Source organism: Chionomys nivalis, chromosome 14 (genome assembly GCF_950005125.1).
Source record: "Chionomys nivalis chromosome 14, mChiNiv1.1, whole genome shotgun sequence".
Classification (NCBI taxonomy): domain Eukaryota; kingdom Metazoa; phylum Chordata; class Mammalia; order Rodentia; family Cricetidae; genus Chionomys; species Chionomys nivalis.
The window spans coordinates 19,950,664-19,970,875 of NC_080099.1; the positions used below are offsets into that span (position 1 = coordinate 19,950,664).

Here is a 20,212-nt window from a genome sequence, read left to right on the forward strand (position 1 = left end):
GGACCCCTTGCACCTCAAGGTCCGATCCCTGCCCCCTTCCCTCTCTCCTCCCCCCCACCCCACGCGGCTGGAGTTGTGAGCTCCCAGTCTTGCCCCACCCCTTCCGTAGCCCCGCCCACAGATGCTCGGTCCTCAGTGGGCCCCGGGATAGAGGAGGCCAGGGGCGGGGCTCACCCCTTACCCTCGGGTCTCACAAGGCTGCACCAATCAGAGAGCGCCCTGTTGGCCATCCGCCGCTCCAGCGCCCCTCCCTCTCCCGCCGGTCTCTGCGTCCCCAAATCCAAGATGGCGGGGTCCAGACGGAGGGGTTCCCGGGCTGGAGCGCGGCCGATCCTTTGCGCCCTGCTGCTGTCTTTCAGCCGATTCGTCGGGAGCGATGGCACGGGAGGCGACGCTGCAGCCCCCGGCGCCGCGGGCACCCAAGCCGAGTTGCCGCACCGCCGTTTCGAGTACAAATACAGCTTTAAAGGGCCGCATCTGGTGCAGAGCGATGGGACTGTGCCCTTCTGGGCCCACGCGGGGAGTAAGCTGGGGCCGGGCCGGGGGTCGGGGGCTGGGTTCCCTGCTTGCTTTCCGTCCAACTCCCCAATGCCCTGCAGGGCCGAGGGTCAGCTCCAGCTCTGCACGACCCATGCGCTGGGGCAGGACTCCCCATGCAGCCCCTACTCCAGGTCCCCCGCGCGTCCCGAGTCTTCTCACCCAACTTGTCCACCCACTTCCCAATCTTCCCTTTCTTAATCTCATCAGCACTTTGTTTGATTCGGAGGTATTTTGTTACTTTCTGTACTCAAACCAGCTTCTGGGTGTCACGTTACAATATACCCTGATGCCACGTCTCAAGGGTGTACTTTGCCTGGCCATAGCAATTGAGACCAGTTCCAGCAACCTCCTTCTGCTTGCTTGTTTTAGGGAGTTAGCAGTGACCAGGTTTGTACCTTATTTCCCTAATGCTCCAAGATAGCATTGAGTCTTAGAGTGGTCTTTAGGTCTTTGAATGTCGTTCTTAAAGTGTTGGGATTACACCATAGAGTCGCCTCTCAGTTGACGGTGTGTGTGGTCTTTGATCTTCACACTATACACTGTTGTTTAGTTAGTGCAGGAGACAGAGTTTTGTATTGATGACTTCTGAACTTGGGACTAAGAATTGTCATAGCCTCTCAAAATGAGGTGGTTTCTGCTTCAGACTTTTTTCACTCTGACCCAGATGACAGAACTGTGACTAAGCACACCGCTCAGTGAAACGAAATCGGGGACACACTTTTAGTGCTGATGTGTCACAGCTGACCAAAGAGTATCAGTAGCATTTGTCGTCCCATAAGCCCCTCGGTGACTGCCCGATACATCCAAGTAGTAAATACTTTTGTGTGTAATTAAGGAATCATTTATAGAAGGCTTTTTTATATGTCACGAGATTGTCCAGTGGCTGAAACAAAACGCTTCATTGCTAGAAAATAATTGCTAAATAGAAAGCACCCTTCCAGGAAAGGCCATTTTCCTCAAATTAATGTGCAATTACCAGGTGTAAATTTCATTGAACTTAATGACCAAGTCATTATGTAGTTGAAACGGGGTGCAATGCAATTATGCTGTTACTCAGTTCGTTTATTATAAGCCTTTTGGGCTTGTGGTATTGTGATAACATCGCCCCGCGTACACAAAGATGATGGCGCATGATTCCAAGCACAGGTTTTCAGATCTTCTGTTTGTGGTTTTTAAGACTTTTGGAAATGGCGGTGAATTTGTGGGTGCCTCTCCGCCACCTGTCTGCTGTTCTCCGTCTTTTCCACCGCAGTCACGCACCAGCAAATGCAGAGTGGTAATTAGCTACTGAAATTAGTTATCATCACTCTTTTACAGAGCTACAAGCAACAGATCTAGTCTCCTGTGAAAGAGGTCAGGCTAAAGGGCTGGAGCTTTAGCCTCGTTGGTAGGATGCTTGCCCGGCATGCACCAAGCCCTAGGTTCAATCCGCAGTACCCCATAAGCCAGGTGTAGTGGTTCACACTTGATCCCAGTGCTAACGACACTGGGGGTAGAAGCAAGAAGATCAGAAGTTCAAGGTCATCCGTGGCTGAGTTTAACTATAGTTTGGGTGAAAGACAGGGTGTACAAAGGGAGGGTGCTGTCTGTTGTATCCCAATGCAAGTGTGTGGCCAAAATATTTTACTGTTTCAGTCATGACTTGATCTGTTTACTGACTTTGACACTCAGTGGTATGGATGGCATGGAAATGCATTGCTTTTGTGGTTACTGTAATTTTTCATCTTACGCTATTAATGCTGTTGGTCATTTTTCTCCCTTCTCATTTCTTCTTGCAATCTATCATTTGAAACCAGAAAAATGAAGAAACTTAGGATTTAGTTTAAACACAGCCCATTACATTCAGCCCTAATTAGGATTACCTATTTCTCTTTTTCAAATCTTACATCCTTATGTACTGTCGGTACATATCCTTAGGTTCACAAGGGCAAGAAATGATAATAATCTGGAACTGTTCATAACTCTCAAAGCTTTCCCCTTCATTCTCCTATCTGAGCTGTAGTAGACAGCCAGGCACCTCCTGTATAGATGGAGCAAGAACTACAGAGAGACGAAAGTTCTAGGACATTTTCTCAAATCTTCGGTTTCTCTGTGCAGGCCTTTTCCATAGTGTTCTCCCCACCCTGTGAGTGCTTGAGCCAGAGAGTCCACTAAAGTATCCTGGCTCTCTTTTCCTCCCACAAAGCGGAGTCCTCACAGTCAGAACGGTTACAGTCTAAAAGAGTACATTAGAATTGTTCGACATGTGGGCCTTTTCACATACGTTGGTAATTAGCCAATAGTAAGAGGATTAAAGGATTTATAGGCATGTTTGGTTTTTTTGTGGCTCAGTTTATTGGCTTTTGCGGAGCCTGGGTTTGATCTTTTACAGACGGGGTGTGCTCAGCAGTCTGTCCATCCATGCTGCTTGTCCGGTGTCGCCAGATGAGCCCTAGCGGTTCCAGTCAGTGACGTTGTTGGTTTTGTTTTCTGGCTCTGATGTCCCGGGAGTCAAACACAGAGTCCATGAGTGATAAGACGTGCTTTTTCACTGATCCATGTGCCAACTCCTTCATGTATTTTAAAATTGAAGCCTGCTTATTGTTGTTTTAAATATGATACTATTGCACACTCAGTATATTGTATAGATTTAACTTTTAGATGATCTGGAAAACCCCAAAAGTTGCTTGCCTTGCTTTGCTGTGATTGTTTGAAACCGAGCCAGCTATATCCCTGTGCAGTACCTACATGTACATTCTTATGCCTTGTATACCAGTGACACGCTGAAGATCCGGCAGCCACAAGTGCCTGGACTGGGACTTGAGCTGGCTACTCTTGAGAATCCCTTGTTTTCTCTGAGAGTCTACCAAAGTTAAAGAATTGCTTTATTTAGTTGGCCTTCTTCCTAGGAAAATGTATATATGCAGGATATTTTGCATATGATTTTGCAATGTTTAGAGAAGTTGTCAGGCCTGCCCCTTTCATTTTACAGATGAACAAATGATGAAACTAATAGAATACGGGAATGATTCGTTCAAAATCACAGCTGAACTTGATCCCTAGTGTTGGTTCTTATGGTTTTTTTCTAATGTTATAACTGTATTTATACAGTTTGTAGTATATAACTGGTAAAACATGTGGACTTTTAAGATTGGGGAAATTTTTATTAAAAATAGATTAGGAAAATCAAGTAAACAGCTTTCCTATTTATTAAAAATTCATACAATATATTCTGACCACTGTTTACCCTCCCTAGTTCCTCCTCATCTCCTCACCTATCCATCTCTGTGCCTTTTCTCTCTTTAGAAAACTGAGAAAACACAAACCAGAATTTAACAAAAAAAAAAAGAAAAGAAAAGCACACAAAGAATAAAAAAAATCACAAGAAACATATACACAGAAACAAAACCCATAAAAACACAAAGTTGGAAACCATGATATAAAAGCAAAAGTTTAAAGTCTTGGTCTCTGGGACTTCTACTGTGTAATATGGGGATGTAGGCTTGCAGGTGCATTTCTCTGTTCAAAGACAGAAGAGATATTGCTCCTTTAACGTTTCAAAGTCATAACTGTCAGCCTGAAACCATGTCTAACAAAGATTCTTGTGTACAATAAGAAGGTAAAATTTCTTCTTTGTAGCTATATATAGCAACTCAGCGGTGATGTGTTGAATTCTGCGTAATTATAACTGAAAGCTTCCCTTCTCTGATTTTGGCCGTAGATGCTATTCCAAGTTCAGATCAGATTCGAATAGCGCCATCATTAAAAAGCCAGCGAGGTTCGGTGTGGACAAAAACAAAAGCAGCCTTCGAGAACTGGGAGGTGGAAGTGACCTTTCGAGTGACCGGAAGAGGTCGAATTGGAGCTGATGGCCTAGTATGCCCGTTTCTGTTGCCTGAGCCAGTCTAGCTGCACAAACCACTGGTTCCTAACTGTTCTCTCTTACGGATTTTCAGACAATTTGGTATACAGAAAATCAAGGTTTGGACGGCCCTGTGTTTGGATCAGCTGATACGTGGAATGGTGTTGGAGTGTTTTTTGATTCTTTTGACAATGATGGAAAGGTATATTTTTTTGTTAAAACTGTTAGCCATTTTTCATTTAATGTATTTTAGCAGAGTTCGGCTGTGGGAAGGTAGCTTGTCTGTCACCTTAAATTTAATAATAAAGAACGTGGTTGATAGTCTGAGCATGGTCATTAGTCTTGGTAGCAGAGAATCTCACACTGAAAGCTGTGCAGACATGATATTCCCACACTAATTTACAGTCATGATGGAGACGTAGCTCTGAGAACCTGTCAGTGATTCACACCCTGTGTGTGCTTAGTGACTGAAAAAACCAGCATGAATCTTTAGACGTGGGCAGTGAAGCCAGTAGTGTTTAGGAAGCCATGGCGGTACCCGGGTGCTGGGCACGATGACCCTCACCCTCAGCTCCTGTGTTAAGTACTTTCTGGTCAGGCCGTTCTGATGACATCTGAAAAGCAGAACATACGTAGATGCTGAAGCGCTAACCTGTGGCTTGGACGCTTTCAGGCTGGTGGTCTTCCCTTTGGCCCATTGTTACTGATTTCCAGAGGTTGCTGTCAGCAGTTTAAAGAAATTTCGATGATGCATTGAAAGCTTAGGCCACACTATTTCAGAAGTTTAAGAGTCCTGGAATCTTAGCAGATGAGTTTTCATAGCACATGAAGAATGATGAAATTTTCTATGAAACATACTAAAATATTTTCTCTTTATTTTTTTAGAAAAATAATCCTGCTATAGTAGTTATAGGCAACAATGGAAAAATTAATTATGACCATCAAAAGTAAGTGGGATTTTGCCTTGTTTCTCATTTCAGCTTTTCTTTGGCAACCTCATGAAATATATTGCTTCAAATCTCAGCACTCTCCAAACAAAATAAGATGGTTTTTCTTGAACTGTTATATTGTAACTCAGTGAAAAGTTCTACTTTTCCTTTCCTGTCTTGAAGTTCTTTCTGTGAGCCAAGCTTTCCATGTTTATTGAAGGAGATCTTTCAAAAAATAAATTTAGCTTTCACCCAACCAATGAGTCCCCAGTCATTAAATGTGTCACCATTTTCAACACTAATGTCACTTTACGACTGTCAGTGCGTTACAGTGTTCCAGGTGTTGAGCAGAAGAAAATTTCTTGCCCACTCCTGGCTTTGTCCTCTCCTATCTCGGTGGCTGCTATGGTGGTGGTTCTTTGCCATCCCTGGTGGACTGGTTTAAACTAGAAGTGCCTGGCTTGTTCCTTTAGATTCAGCTTCAGCTGGTTCGGGTGGAGGTGACAGACTTCAGGAGTGACTGGGGATGTAGCTCAGTTGTAGAGCCCTTGCCTAGCATGTGTGACACTCTAGGTCCAGTTCCCAATACCATAAAAATAAACTATGAAATCCCCGTGTGATTTGAATGCTGTCCTCTCTCCTAGTAGCACATCCTCCTCCCTTCAGCACCCAGTGGCCTTGGGACTTTCCTTCCAGTATCTCCCGAGTTCTGACAGGAAAAGCCTTTCTGTCTGCTGACTGACAGGGGCCATCATAAGCTTCATTGTAACTGATATTTTTGAGTCTTCCTGAATCTTAAATACTAAAAGCCTTCTTTTCTTCTCCCTCCCCCTGCAGTGATGGTGCCTCTCAAGCTTTAGCGAGCTGTCAGAGGGACTTTCGTAATAAACCCTATCCTGTCCGGGCAAAAATTACCTATTACCAGAAAACGCTGACGGTGAGTGACAGTGACCAGATAAGCAACACTCAAGCATGACTTTTCTTTTGAATTCTTGACAGAAGTTAATGTACTTAAACATGGGTATCCGCACATCTGTATGCGTTGCCCTGAGAACAGAATTAAGTTTGTCATTTGGTGTATGTTATTTCCTGTAGTGAGCTTTGTCAGTAAGTTTCTGTTTGGTCAAAGGAGATTTAAGCACCAGCTCGAAGATACCATAAGCACATATCCAAGTCTTCAGGATACCAATATGAGTAAGACAAAGACCTTTCTCCTTGAGCTTGCAGGCTCTCGAGGAAACACTAGCATCACTGTGCTGTGTGACAAGGGCTAAGAAATTGAGATAGTGTTAAGGAATTGTGACCTTGGAATCTGGACCCTGAGAAATGACCCTGGGAAAAGTGGTTCAGTTGAGATGCACCTCAGAGCAGGACCGGGAATGTGTGTATGTTCCCGGCACAGAAAGCAGATAGGGTCTCTAAGAAGCTGAACATTTGAGAGAGCTAGTAGTTTGCTGAAGTGTGAAGACAGAGACATCCCGGAAGTGGGGTGGAAGGCCTGACAGTGACCCTTCTGTGAGGAAGCTTTAAGAGAGCTGGTGTTCCCAGCAGGAAGTGGAATTGTGGTGTAGGCAGTTTTAACCAGTGACTTAGCCTGGCGCTTTGTGCTTTAAATGCAGCTTTGCAAAGGGCTAGGCTCTGTGGAGAAACTGAACGTGGGAGGTTTTAAGTAACTCAGACAGAACTACAGTTTGAACAACTCCGCCCTATCCACAGGGCTCCACTCACTACCAGACCTGAGGTGATAGGTGCCTAAAGGAAGACAGAGGAGAGACGAGCAACACTGTCATTTGCTAACCTAGGATAACCAGAGCTTTGAATTCCTGCTGTAATCTCTTCAGAATGACCATGACTCCCGAAGGCTCTGCAAGAGAGGAACTTATTTCACTGTAGAAAGATTGTTAAACTATCAACATTTTCTCTTTTTGAGCCTTTGACAAATGATGGGTTAAAAAAAATAAGTGAATGATCTTACTGTGCAATGGTGGTTAGTAAGTGAGTTTATCGCAAATTAGCCTTTGTAGGGCTGGGGAGTGGATAAAGATGGCTCAGTATAAGTCTGAGAGGCAGAGCTCAGATCCCTGGAAACTATGTAAAAACTGAGAAGGGGTGTGGCCACCTGGAATCCCAGCACTCAAGAGCCAGGGCAAGATGTCTTGCTGGTCTAGACAATCACTGAGCTCTAGGAACAATTTAGGGACCCTGATTCAGTAAATAAAGGGGAAAGTGGTTGAGGAAGATACCCAGTGTCAACTTCAGGTCTCCACATGCAAACACAAACACACACAATATCCACATACAAAAAGAATTATAGCAATAGAAGGAAGCAAGAGTGGATACTATTAATCACAAAATGCTAAAATTTATTTTGAAATAATCTACAACCGTAGTATGTCTTCCCAGGTCATGATCAATAATGGCTTTACACCAGATAAAAATGATTATGAATTTTGTGCCAAAGTGGAAAATATGATTATCCCCCCACAAGGGCATTTTGGGATATCTGCGGCAACAGGAGGTCTTGCAGGTAAATCTCACCGTCTTTTCATACTGAAAGCCTGTGAATGACTCTTACTGTTGATAGTATGTGTAAGGTATATTGACTCGATTCCATTTCACTCCTCCATCTCTTTGGAGCCTTCTGATGGCCCATTCTACCAGTCTTTGGCTGTGTTGGATGCATGGATATATGTAAATTACACCATTCATTTAGGCACATTTTGTAGTGAAGGGGACATATTTCAAGTTGAGGATATAAAAAGTCAATTCCTAAGTGTTTTAGGACTCTTAAAAGTTGCTGTATCATATACAAGTGGCTTTGGAAACCCAAGGAAATATTATTTAGGGCAAACCTTAAATGAAAATAATTGCTGTTATTTTCCATGTGTGTTGATAAATGAAGTTCCTCCACACCAATACTGCTTTGTACTCAATGACACATCACCATTTGAAATACTTCCCAAACTGTAGCTTGTTCTGTACAACCCAAGCAAAGAGGGAGGAAGTCTGGATCCCCGTTTTTTTCAGGTGTTGCCAAGTCCAAGTGAAGGCAGTTTCTCGGGGGTCACACAGTCACCGCCAGAAAGTCACAGTCTGGATTTGTGATTCCTGGCTGTTGAGCACATGCTCTCTCCTCGGGTTACCCAGTCTGCAGTGCCTCAGACTCTGTTTACCCAGCTCCCCCTCAGAGCTCCCCAGGAAAGGCAGAAGTAGAAGGGTGCTGTGCACTTGGAATAAATCTCTCTACACCACAGTATGGATGCAGCCGCCAGGACTGGCACAACAGTTCACTGCTGTGGGGTCCAGTCTCCTTGGACCTGCCTTTAGCTTAAACAACCTGGTATTAATTTGACTTTGCATGGTTTAGATAAAATAGAAGTATTATTATCAGCCAGCTGAGCAAAGCAAGTATGAAAGGGCAGCGCTGGTGTGCGCCACAGGAAGGGCACTGCACAGAGGTGGACGGGGTTTGTGCACGTAGAGCAGGGCTTTTTCCACGCAGGAGCATCCTTCGCTGTCAGGCACTCCCCATTCGCTCCAGTTAGACCCTGCTACACTGCTGACCTGGGGTTAGGTTTAGAGTAGTTCAGAAGTCAGGCTTTCATAAGTAATATATACTTGTCAAGTAAACTCACAACTATGAACAATTACTTACAGCATTTCTTGAAACGTTTTTTAATTTGTAGATGACCATGATGTTCTTTCTTTCTTGACTTTCCAACTAACTGAGCCTGGGAAAGAGCCAGTAAGTACACTTTTTTCCAAGCAGTTAATTTCCAGTTTTCACTGGTGTTGCCCAAACTGTGGGTTTTGAGTAGACTGACGTCAGTCTGGGTCCTGTATGAGTTCCTGAACCTCTGTAGCATGCTTGATGCTTGTTCAGTGGCAACTTCTGGATTTTGTCAGGATTAGTAAATGCTCACTGAACGGCAGTCGTTACTGTGATTTTTGGTATTGTTAAAACCAAGAACAAATTAGCTGTAATTTAGGTAAGGGACAGCCTTTCAAGCCAGTGATGCTGTAGTGAGCTTGAGAAGGACAGATGCCAAATATTTTACCAGTTCCCTTTCCTGTGACCTCTTCTTCCTCTGAAAAAGCCTACGCCAGAAAAAGACATCTCAGAAAAAGAAAAGGAAAAGTACCAAGAGGAGTTTGAACACTTCCAGCAAGAATTGGACAAGAAGAAGGAGGAATTCCAGAAAGACCACCCTGACCTCCAGGGGCAGCCAGGTGAGTTGTGGCTGGGCCGGCTCTGTGGGGACACCTGGGTGTGTACTGTCTCCCTCATCTCTGCTGTCTCAGCACACTCAGAATTGCTGGGAACAGTGGGAAAGCAAGTCCTGAGTCCCTCAGGGACTGAGAGTGTGGCTTGTAAGGTGCGCATGAAGAGCGCCATAGCTTTGTGAGTGACCATGAGCCCCTGTGTTGGAGCCCGGTGAGGATGGCACTGACATGTTCACCACTGTGTTCTGTGAACCAAACAAATGAAAAACAAGAGACAGTGCTGGCCTCATGGATGACTGCTAAGTAAAACTATTAAAAAAGGGAAAAAAAAGAGCTCTCTTTCCCCCTTCATTGTTACACAATGGCTTTATTGAAAAGTTTGGACAGTTTTATGCATGTATACAATGTTTTGGAATTATATTGCTCCATTTCCTTTGTTACCTTCCTTTCCCTCTGAACCCCTTCTTTCCAGCTCGTTCAGTAGTGGCCATACCATTGAAGAAAATGACACCCTCTTTCCCAGTACCTTCCTCTTACTACTGAGAATCCTGGACTTTAATGATGGAAACTTTAAGTGCTAGTGTAAGCCAAAAAATACTAAGGCCTTATATGCTGTTACAGTCTCAAAAATGTAACAGTGTCAAGGCCAAACAGACTGACTGCTTTGTATCTGCTAGTTTTATGTCTGGTCTGTTCCCCACCAGCATGAGTGGTAAAGCCTGTGTCTAGCATTTGAACGCGTGCGATGCACAGTTCTCACAGATGCCAGTGGTATGATGACGAGCACGTCATTTGCGAGCATACCCGAAACTGCTTGAAGTGGGTGTGCAGTTGGTTCCACCTAAGCATCACTGCATCCGTTCTTGGAATGTTGTTTTTCACCCCAGAAAGTTCTCTGATTCCGTAAACCCACTCTCCACATAGCCTGTCATTATTTTGATTTCTGTTACTCTCGATTAGTTCTCCCTAGTAAAATTACACAATGTATATAAAACAGAAAATTATTTTAAGTGAAAAGGTTCAAATAGTAGTTTGTAATATTCATTTAGTAATTACTAAAATAGTAATTTAGTTATGACTGAACTGTCGGAAGTTTGTACCCCTTGTTGGTAATGTCTGGTTTGGGAATGTGTCAGCACTTGGCCTGTTAGTGTTTCAAAGCTGCAGGTGTGGAGGATTGTAATGATTGTAATTTGCAACTGCTTTACAGCGGATGACATATTCGAGAGCATAGGAGATCGCGAGCTCAGACAAGTCTTTGAGGGACAGAATCGTATCCATCTGGAAATAAAACAACTTAACAGGCAGCTGGATATGATCCTTGATGAACAGAGGAGATATGTCTCTTCCCTGACAGAGGAGATCTCCAGGAGAGGAACAGGGACCCCAGGGCAGCCGGGGCAGGTAAACTTTCCAACACAGCACCCCAGCCAGAGACAGAACAGTGCTGTGCTCACGTGACCCCTGGGTGCTAAGCTGCTTCGTCTTGCTTCCCTCCAGGTCTCTCAGCAGGAACTGGATACCATTGTGAAGACCCAGCATGAGATTTTGAGACAAGTGAATGAGGTGAAGTAAGTACACAGCAGTCATGTGTGAACATCTTGTCCCTTGTCCTAAAGAAGCTTGTGTGCCTGCTCTCCCGTGTCTGTGTCCTTCAGGAGAGTAAGCTGCAAATGTCTAAATTTTAAAAGCCATTATAAGCTGAAATCAGGGGGAACATGCCAGTATTAGTGTCTTTAAAAACAAAGAGGTTTGCTGTAGTGAGTGGAGACCAGGTGAGTGCCTGTCTTTGGAAATTAGGGGACTGGAGTGAGCTGTCACAGCGCTGTGAGAAATGCTGGGGGTGGAAGGATTTACTGTGGCAGGCCTGGAAAGCAGGCATGCTTGCCCAGAACAACTTCTGATGCCACCTTCTGCCCTGTGACAGGCTGGGCAGAGCTGGAATAGAGTGTGGACAGTTGAATGACATCTCTCTAGTGACAGTGGCTGACTCACACAGAGAGCCAACCTTCTCAGTGTCTGTGATGGAGAACACAATCATGTGTGTTTTCGTAAGCTAATGTGTCAGTGTTCCCACCCGGTACAACCCTTGACAGGAGGTGTCAAAGTGAGTCTTTTAAGGGCTGAACAACCATACAGGACCAGGTTAAACAGAAGATCAGAAACTACAAGGGCTCAGCTGATGACTGGAGATTTGTAGTTTGCTCCTTAGCATTGCATTTAAGAAACAGTTTTGTTGTTGGTTCACAATTCCAAAGTGGATACTTACCTTGTTCAAATAGTTTAGCTAAATGAATAGATTTATTTTAGAAGTCTACTGGGTTCTATAATGTAGTGTTTTTTATTTTGATACTATTTTTCAAAAGATTTATTTATTGATGTAATTGGGTGGTTTTACCTATATGTATGTCCATACCGTGTGCATACAGTACCTTCAGAGACCAGAAAATGGTGTTAGATTTCATGGAACTGAGGTTAGAGATGGTTGTGAGCCATTATGGGAACTAGGGATGAAACTCAGGCCCTCTGGAAGAGCAGCTGGTGCTCTTAACCAGAGCCATCTCTCAAGCCCCTTATTTTCTTGAGTTTGAACGTTAGACGCTGTAAAACTGATACATTAAGCTTCCACGTATCTTTCGCCCATCTTTTAATGTTGATATTTTATATAACCAAGATGTAATTGTAAGAACCAGGAAATTAACATTCATACTATATGATCAACTAAACAAATGACCTAGTGGGCCCTCCATGATTAGTGAGCTGCAGCACGCGTGTGCGCGCACGCACACACACACTGTACGTATTACCCCTTTCAGACCTGCTACCTCCTGCTCCCACCTCATCTGCTAGGGCCTTAAACCCACAGATAGGAAGCGAGCATCATGTCCCAGTCCTCTGCCTTGGTCTCCAAGTGTGGAGCTTATGGGTATGTGCTACTATGTCTGGCTTCCGGTTTTGTATTTGTTTCTTTGGAGTTTTGTTTTATTTTTTTTTAACAATCTGATGTGTTGAGCTTAAAAGGGGGTAACCATTTAAAATGTATAACTGGAAACAAAAAACAAAACCCTTGTGATTTCAAAGGGATTTTGTGTTCCAGGAACTCCATGAGTGAAACGGTGCGGCTGGTCAGTGGCATACAGCACCCTGGTTCGGCAGGCGTCTATGAGACCACTCAGCACTTCATGGACATCAAAGAGCATCTGCATGTCGTGAAGAGAGACATTGACAGCCTGGCACAGCGCAGCATGGTAAGGTGGTTCCCTGTGCCATGGTTTTGAGCTGTGCTCATGTTCTGGCCTAACTGTTCTATGGGTTCCGAAAGCCTCTGGATTTGGATTCCATAGGTAGAAAGCAGAATTCGGTGTCTGCACTTGTCATTGCTTACTAGGCAGGAGCAAGCAACGAGGGGTTTGGGTATGGGATTTATATTACCAGGTGATGAAAATATTTGTACTTCCATCTTAATATCCTCTGTAATCCATGTTTTTTGAACTTGCTTGAGAATTTATACATGTATATGAGGTAGACTTTTTCTTTTTTATTGATTTTGGGGTTTTTTTTAGTATAATATAGTCTGATAATAGTTTCCCCTCTCTGAACTGCTCCAAGATTCTTCATTTGGTAACAAAAAATGTTCAGCTGGGTCTCTGTCTTCCCAGTTATTTGGCAAGCACATTTAGATCACCTTTGTATGTGTATATATCTTAGGAGGCTGCTGCTGTATTGGGTTTCTATACAACACTTCAGGTGGCCCTTGTTTTAGCCGTTCCTCCTCGATTTTCCTCTCTCAACTCCTTTGCGCTCCCCTTTTGATCCTACAGTTCCAGTGCCCCTCCCCTCCCCTCCCCATCCATAAGTGTCTGTTCTATTTCTTCTTCGTAGCATGATCCACTCCTCCCGCTTACTTCCTTACTCTGTAACCTTGATGATTGTATGACTTGTAGCCTGCTGACCAAGGACTTCACAGTTAGCATCTATACATAAGGAGATGCCTAGCATCTTTGTCCTTTGGGCTCTAGGTTATCTCAAGATTTTTTTTTCTAAGCTCCGTCCATTTACCTATGAATCTCATTTTTTTAAACAACTGAGTAATATTCAACTATGTAAATATACCCCATTTTCTTTATTCATGCATACATCGACAGACATCTGGTTTGTGTTCAGTTACTGGTTACTATGTATAGAGGGAACATGCTTGAGAAAGTATCCCTGTCATAGGATGTAGAGCCTTTGGGTATATGCCCACGAGTGGGACAGCTGGATCTTGAAGTCGATCTATTTCCAGCTTCCTGAGGAACCATCACACTGGTTTCCATAGTGGCTGTAGAAGTTTGCACTCCCACCAGCAGCGGATAAGTGTCCCCTTACTCTATGCTCGCCAGCATCATCTGTCATTTGTTTTATTGATCTTGGCCTTTCTGATTGATAAAGGAAGAAATCTCAAAGTATGAACTTGCATTTCCTTGATAAAGGATGTTTCTTTAAGTGTTTCTCAGCCATTTGAGTTTCCTCTTTGGAGAACTCACTGTTTAGATGTGTACTCTGTTTTTTACTTGGTTTATTTCTTTTCTTTATGTCCAGTTTTTTAAGATCTATATATATTTTAGATATTATATTTATATATATTTAGATAGTATATTTTAGATAGCCCTCTATTGGATGTGTAGTTGGTAACAAATCTTTTCCCATTCTGGAGGCTTCTGCTTTGTCTAAATGATGGTGTCCTTTGCCAATCCTAGAAGCCACTATATGGGTGACATCTTTGTCCCTGATGTTTAATTAGCCCCTTAAGATACTTTGTCTTGGGCTGGAGAGATGGCTCAGAGGTTAAGAGCATTGCCTGCTCTTCCAAAGGTCCTGAGTTCAATTCCCAGCAACCACATGGTGGCTCACAACCATCTATAATGGGGTCTGGTGCCCTCTTCTGGCCTGCAGGCAGACACACAGACAGAATACTGTATACATAATAAATAAATAAATATTTTAAAAAAAAAGGATTAAAAAAAAAAGATACTTTGTCTTTTGGAGACAGAAGATGGACAGTTTTCAGAAGTCAGTCAGGTTTGACGTGAGATTGCGAAGGCAGGAAACAAGATTCAGTTCGAGTAGTTTGTCAGTAGGGTGCATGTAATTTATCATATGGACTGGAGCGTTACTGAGCATGAGGTCTGCGCTGTTGATTACTGTGCCAGTACAGAACCTGTGAACTGGAAGCATCCCGAGCAGTAGGAGTTTGTGGGAGCCCTGTTCTCTAGAGCCTTGAAGGGCACTGAAGTCATGGTTTGTAGTGAAGTTGGGGCAGGGGTAGGAGGCACCATGCTGGCACAGGGTCCTTCTTATGTCAGTGCTCTTTGAAAGAAAAAGAATTTTTAAAAGATAGTAAAAGTTAAATAGGTAGAAAATATTTAGGGGAATGAGTAAATGAAATACTTGTTTATTTAACAGACTGTGCGTTCTATACAATTACACATTCATGTCTGACTAACTGTAATACAGACTGTTTGCTTTGCAGCCGTCTAATGACAAACCCAAATGCCCAGAACTGCCACCATTTCCGTCATGTTTATCCACAGTCCACTTTGTGATATTTGTAGTCGTGCAGACAGTGTTGTTCATTGGCTATATCATGTACAGGTAAGTCTCTTGATGACATTTGACCCCACATGTTTAGGGATAAAATACTTGTGGAATTAACTAGGACCTTAATGCATCTTTCACTAACAGACAATTCAGGGCAAAGCAAACTTGTTCACTAGTCTCTTGGGTGTGCATGTTTAGAGTGTGTTTATCTCAGTATTTTCTACTTCAGGGGGCATTGATAGTTTAATTTAAACAATCCTGTTTCTTTCCAAGTTAAGTATATAGAGCATCTGTTAATTTTCCTTGTCTTTTTTTAGGACTCAGCAAGAAGCAGCTGCCAAAAAATTCTTTTGACCTTCATTTTCCTGTATGTACATCGTGTATGTATGAATGTGCAAATGTTGTCTTTTCAAGGGGATTTAGTATTTAAATTGCTCCATAGTCTAAGTTATTAAATTTTGTATAAAATAACATTCATTTTTCAGTAAGAATAAATCTTCAAGACAACCACATTTTTGTTCATAGTACTACATTGTCCTTACATGTCAGCAAGCTTCTGGTAGGCAGAATGCAACCACTAAAGAGAATAATGGCAGGTCAAGACTTAAAACAGGGGCAGCCACTGGCTGTGGGCATTCCCTCTCCAGCTCCGCTATCGGAGGTTCTATATTTATATAAACATTTGCCTTTTTTCCCAGAATATGAGGTCTAAACAAGAGCACGCTGTTCATGTGAGTCTTGTAACCAAAGTCATTTTTAGAAGTGAGAATTCCCAGTACAAGAGTGAGTTCTAGAGTCCTTTGGTCCCAACACATCTCCCTCTGGGGTCAATGATTCGTCCGAGAGCTCGAAGCTGATGCCAGGCGTTGAAGCATTTAATCAAATCATTTCCCCTCAATCTGGGATGTGGATTTTACTTTTAAAGAAAATTTTTGTGGGAAGTGAATAACTACTTTTTGCCTACATCGTTTAGGTGAGAACAGTCTTATGATGATGATTTTTAATGGATATTTTGCCTATTGATATAATCATTCATGATGGCCATTGTCTTGAATATCTTTGTTCCAATAATGTCAATTTGATATTACAGAAATAATTTTTATACTTTTAATCTGTGGAATTCATGTCTCCCAATCTGTCAAATTACGTGTTCTACAGCTATTTTAAATTCACAGGAGTTACAATACATTCTGGTTTATATTACTCTGGTTTATGACTTTCAAATGTAAATTGAGGGGGCTATAGCAGAAGCAGCTCTGAGCTATTTGAAAACAAGTTTGTAAAGTAAATACTTCCCTGTTTCTCCTTTAAATGCTGGCTATAAGGATGCCGTGAAATGCTGGCTATAAGGATGCCGTGAAGCGTCCATTGGTGAATTAATCAGGAAACATTAGGCTTCAAGAGCTGATTGCAGCGCACAGTTAGTTGTAGGTGTTGAGGACACCTGTGACATTTTCAAGTGCAGATTTCACTTTTCTTTTCACAGCTGAGCTAGGACTTCTGCTGGCTTCAAGACAATTTACCTCTTATTAAAGTAATGATCTCGTTTGCTATGGGATCCAGAACAACACTGTTTAAGATATGCAGCTAAATTGTTCTAAGCCTTCGTAAGTTTTCCCTCAAATGTTATTTGCAGATTGGGCTAACAGCCTAAAATCTATGTGAAGACTTTATGACGAGCACTCTGTTGTGGCACCGTGTATGCAGTCTTGCCTTGTCTTTTCTGCTGTCGTTCCTCCTAGACCTCAGACCGTGCCCTCGCAGGGGCTGCAGAAACTGCAGCGTGCACACTTCTCTCTTTCCCCTCTGCAGCTGACGTTCTGAAAGTCATGCTCGATAGTATCATCTTCCAGAATTTACTTATATTTTTAAAAAACTTTCAGGAAAAAAAAAGCCAAATTGTAGGCATTGGGGTATCTTCTTGAGATAAAAGGCTGCCAAAGCCAACATTACAAAGTCCACAGTCGTGTGTGCCTGAACGTTAAAGGAATCCCAGATCAGGGCAGGGTACACTTTTCAGGCTCAAGTCCAGGGGAAGCACGCTGATCATTCCTGATGTGATTGCAGCTAGCCCTTGTAGCAGGAACAGGAATCATTTTACTTGTTAATTGCTTAAAAGTCACTCAGCAAGATTGTTCACACAGTATGTCTGTCTTTGTTTTCCTCAAGATCATTAAATCTGAATCTTCTGAGCAAAACCGTGCTCTGGGGGAATTATCACTGCCGGAGCTCCATCGTTCTGTAGTGTTCTGTGTAACTGGAATAGCTCACTTCTCACACCAGCAAGTATTTTACAGGTGCCTTGGATTAAAACAAAATTTATTTTATAATGTTAATGTAATTTTATGATGCCACTTTTAAAAGAAATTTCAATTATGTAATTGCTGATAGATTTGTGTAATGCGCTGTTTCTGTTACAATTATTTGAATGCTTCCTTTAGCGTAAAACTTCCCATAAAGTCATAGACAATAACAGTGTTTAGTCTCGTATTGAAGGCACATCAGTGTTTTTCAGGACATGGCCTATGGACCAGCCATTTAGTTCCTGGAATGCTTACGAGGAATACACAGATTCCAAGGCTCCATTCCAATCTAGCCACATCACTAATCATGTGGGGCTTCAGAGTGTCCGTTCCACGGACACCACAGACATAGCACACTGACAGCTGAGCACCACTAAGATGAGGAGTAGGGGAAGCTGTGTGTGGTGGGTCTTTCTTGGCTCGAAGCTGAGCTACGCACGTTTTCGCTGTCATTCAGATCAGCAACTCTGTTGGTTCTTCTGTGCTTGCTACTGTTTATTTTGTTAAAGCTCTTTGTTCATCAGAAACTACAAACTAACCGCAGGATGTTAGCTGACCTCTTGGCGCTTCGGTGATGACTTTGAACCTTGTAGAATCATCTTTGCTCATGGCAAAACATAAGCATGCTCATCAGGAAGCCTGCTGGAGCTGTGGCCTTCTGATTGTCTCCAGGTTTTATCTCAGACAGCTGCACATGTGATAACTTGAGGACAATGGAAAAGACTTGAATCAGGCCTTGCTCACCTGCTGCTCTGCTGAGAATCGGTCTCTAAAGAACTGATTGGTTGCCGGGGCCTGAGGGCCTCGCAGTGCCCACGTGCTGGCTGGAGAAAGGTGATGAACAAATTAGTCATTGGGAATTTTGTATTTGTAAGATTTAGGGTGAGATCAGCTCTTGCAACTTTTTAAAATCTGTATGTTGCCCGTTTTAAGATATTTCCTTTATGATGTTAAAGTTTAAAAGGGTCTTCTATTCACTGTCAGTTTCATTTATATAATGTTTTGTCAAGGGTTTTTTTTTTCTTGTTGTTTGTTTGTTTTTGTTTAGCTCTTCTGATTGTTACTTGATGCTAGCTGGAATTCAGGAAATGTCAATGACCTTATTCAAATAAAAGAAATATTTTAGTAAACTGACTTTTTCCTTCATTGATGTCATGTTGGGGCCTAAGTAACTATTTTCCAAATAGGCCCTGTTTTGCAGCTGTATTTTATTTATCTGTGATCTGCACCCTGCTGTTCTGTTTCCAGTTGCCCACAAGCAGCTTTAAGAGAAGATGGGTTATTCATTCAGCTTGTAATAGCCAGCTAGAACACATCATTTTGGGGCAGTCATGGCAGGCACTTGAAGCAGCTAGTCACAGTCAGGAGCAAGATGGTGTACCCATTTTAATATCTAACAAAGTAGGCTTAAAACCAAAACTACTTGAAAAAGATAGAGAAGGATACTACATAATAATGGAAAAACCCACCAAGGGAACACTGCAATTCTTGCCTTCTATGAGCCAAACATAAAGACACCCCGTTCTTGAAATATTACCATAGTTTATATCACATATTGCCCCTCAAACAGTGATAAAGGAGGTGGCATCAATACCCCACTCTTGACAATAGATGGGCCATCCAGACAAAAACTAAACAGAAATGTTGGAGCTAACTGACATTATAAACCAAATGGACCTAGCAGATATTTATAGAATATTACACCCAAACACAAAAGAATACACTTTCTTCTCAGCACCTCTTCAAAATTTCTCCAAAATTTACTACATACTCAAACACAAAGCAAGGCTCAACAAATAAAAGAAAATTGAAATACCTTATCTGAACACCACAGATTAAAGCTGGATATCAACAAAAATAAGAGCAAACTTAGAAACGCATGGAAATTGAAAAACTCACAAATCAATGAATAATGGACCAAGACAAATTAAGAAATTCTTTCTAGAATAAATGAAAATGAAAACACAACATACTCAGACTTATGGGACATAATGAAGGCTGTTCTGTGAAACAGGTTCATAGCACTAAGTGCCTACATAAATTATTATTTTTTAATTATTTAATTAAAATAGAGCTCATACTAGCAACTTAACATCATACCTGAAATGAAAGCTCTAGAACAAAAGGAAATCACACCCCAAAAGAGTAGGTAGCAAGAAATAATCAAATTGAGGCTGAAACAAATAAAATTATATATATGCATATATATTTGTTTATAAAGAATTAATGAAACAAAGAATTGATTTTATGAGAAAAAGCAATAAGATTAAAACACTTAACCAAATAAATTGGAAGGCAGAGAGAGAGATGACCCAAATTTAAAAAATTAGAGATGAAAAAGACATACAACACACACCAAGGAAATCCAGAGAATCATAAGGACATACCTTAAAAACTTCTACTTCACCCACATTGGAAAACCTAAAAGAAAAGGATAATTTTTTTACATATAACACCAAAGTTAAATCAAAATGAAATAAGCACTATAAACAGACCTAAAACTGCTACCAAAATAGAAGCAGTCATTAAAAGTCCCAATCAGAAAAACCCTAGGACCAGATAGTTTTATCTCAGAATTTTAACAGACTTTCAAAGAAGAGTTAATGCCAGTATTCCCCAAATTATTACACAAAATCGAAACAGTAAGAACCTTGCCCAGTTCACAGTAAGACTGATACTAAGACCACATAAAGACCCAACAAAGGAAGACAATTGCAGATCATGTTTTCTTAAGAGTATAAATGCAGAAATTCTCAATAAAATACTTGCAAACTGGGGCTGGAGGGATTACTCAG

General features: G+C 42.1%; 1 protein-coding gene across 3 annotated transcripts; it reads left to right on the top strand.

Moving 5' to 3' along the window:
• The first annotated feature begins 270 nt into the window (after positions 1 to 270).
• Lman1 (lectin, mannose binding 1) lies at positions 271 to 18,541 on the top strand. Of its 3 annotated transcripts, none has more exons than XM_057788975.1 (14): positions 271 to 523; positions 4,241 to 4,395; positions 4,476 to 4,583; positions 5,267 to 5,328; positions 6,148 to 6,247; positions 7,714 to 7,837; positions 8,997 to 9,055; positions 9,408 to 9,540; positions 10,745 to 10,938; positions 11,035 to 11,105; positions 12,632 to 12,782; positions 15,047 to 15,168; positions 15,432 to 15,494; positions 16,601 to 18,541. In XM_057788975.1, exons 1-13 carry the CDS (start codon positions 286 to 288, stop codon positions 15,466 to 15,468), a joined length of 1,554 nt encoding a protein of 517 aa, XP_057644958.1. In that variant the 5' UTR covers positions 271 to 285; the 3' UTR covers positions 15,469 to 15,494; positions 16,601 to 18,541. The 3 variants fall into 3 exon arrangements, with proteins under 3 accessions (XP_057644958.1, XP_057644959.1, XP_057644957.1); XM_057788976.1 differs by having other exon boundaries at positions 15,432 to 15,481; XM_057788974.1 differs by having other exon boundaries at positions 15,432 to 18,541.
• The last annotated feature ends 1,671 nt before the right edge of the window (positions 18,542 to 20,212 follow it).

Coding starts and splice junctions, on each gene's coding strand:
- Lman1 (XM_057788974.1), top strand. CDS start 286: ATGGCGGGGTCCAGACGGAGGGGTTCCCGGGCTGGAGCGCGGCCGATC. Junction 7,838..8,996: donor GGCAACAGGAGGTCTTGCAG/GTAAATCTCACC, acceptor TTTAATTTGTAG/ATGACCATGATGTTCTTTCT. Junction 12,783..15,046: donor GCCTGGCACAGCGCAGCATG/GTAAGGTGGTTC, acceptor TTTGCTTTGCAG/CCGTCTAATGACAAACCCAA.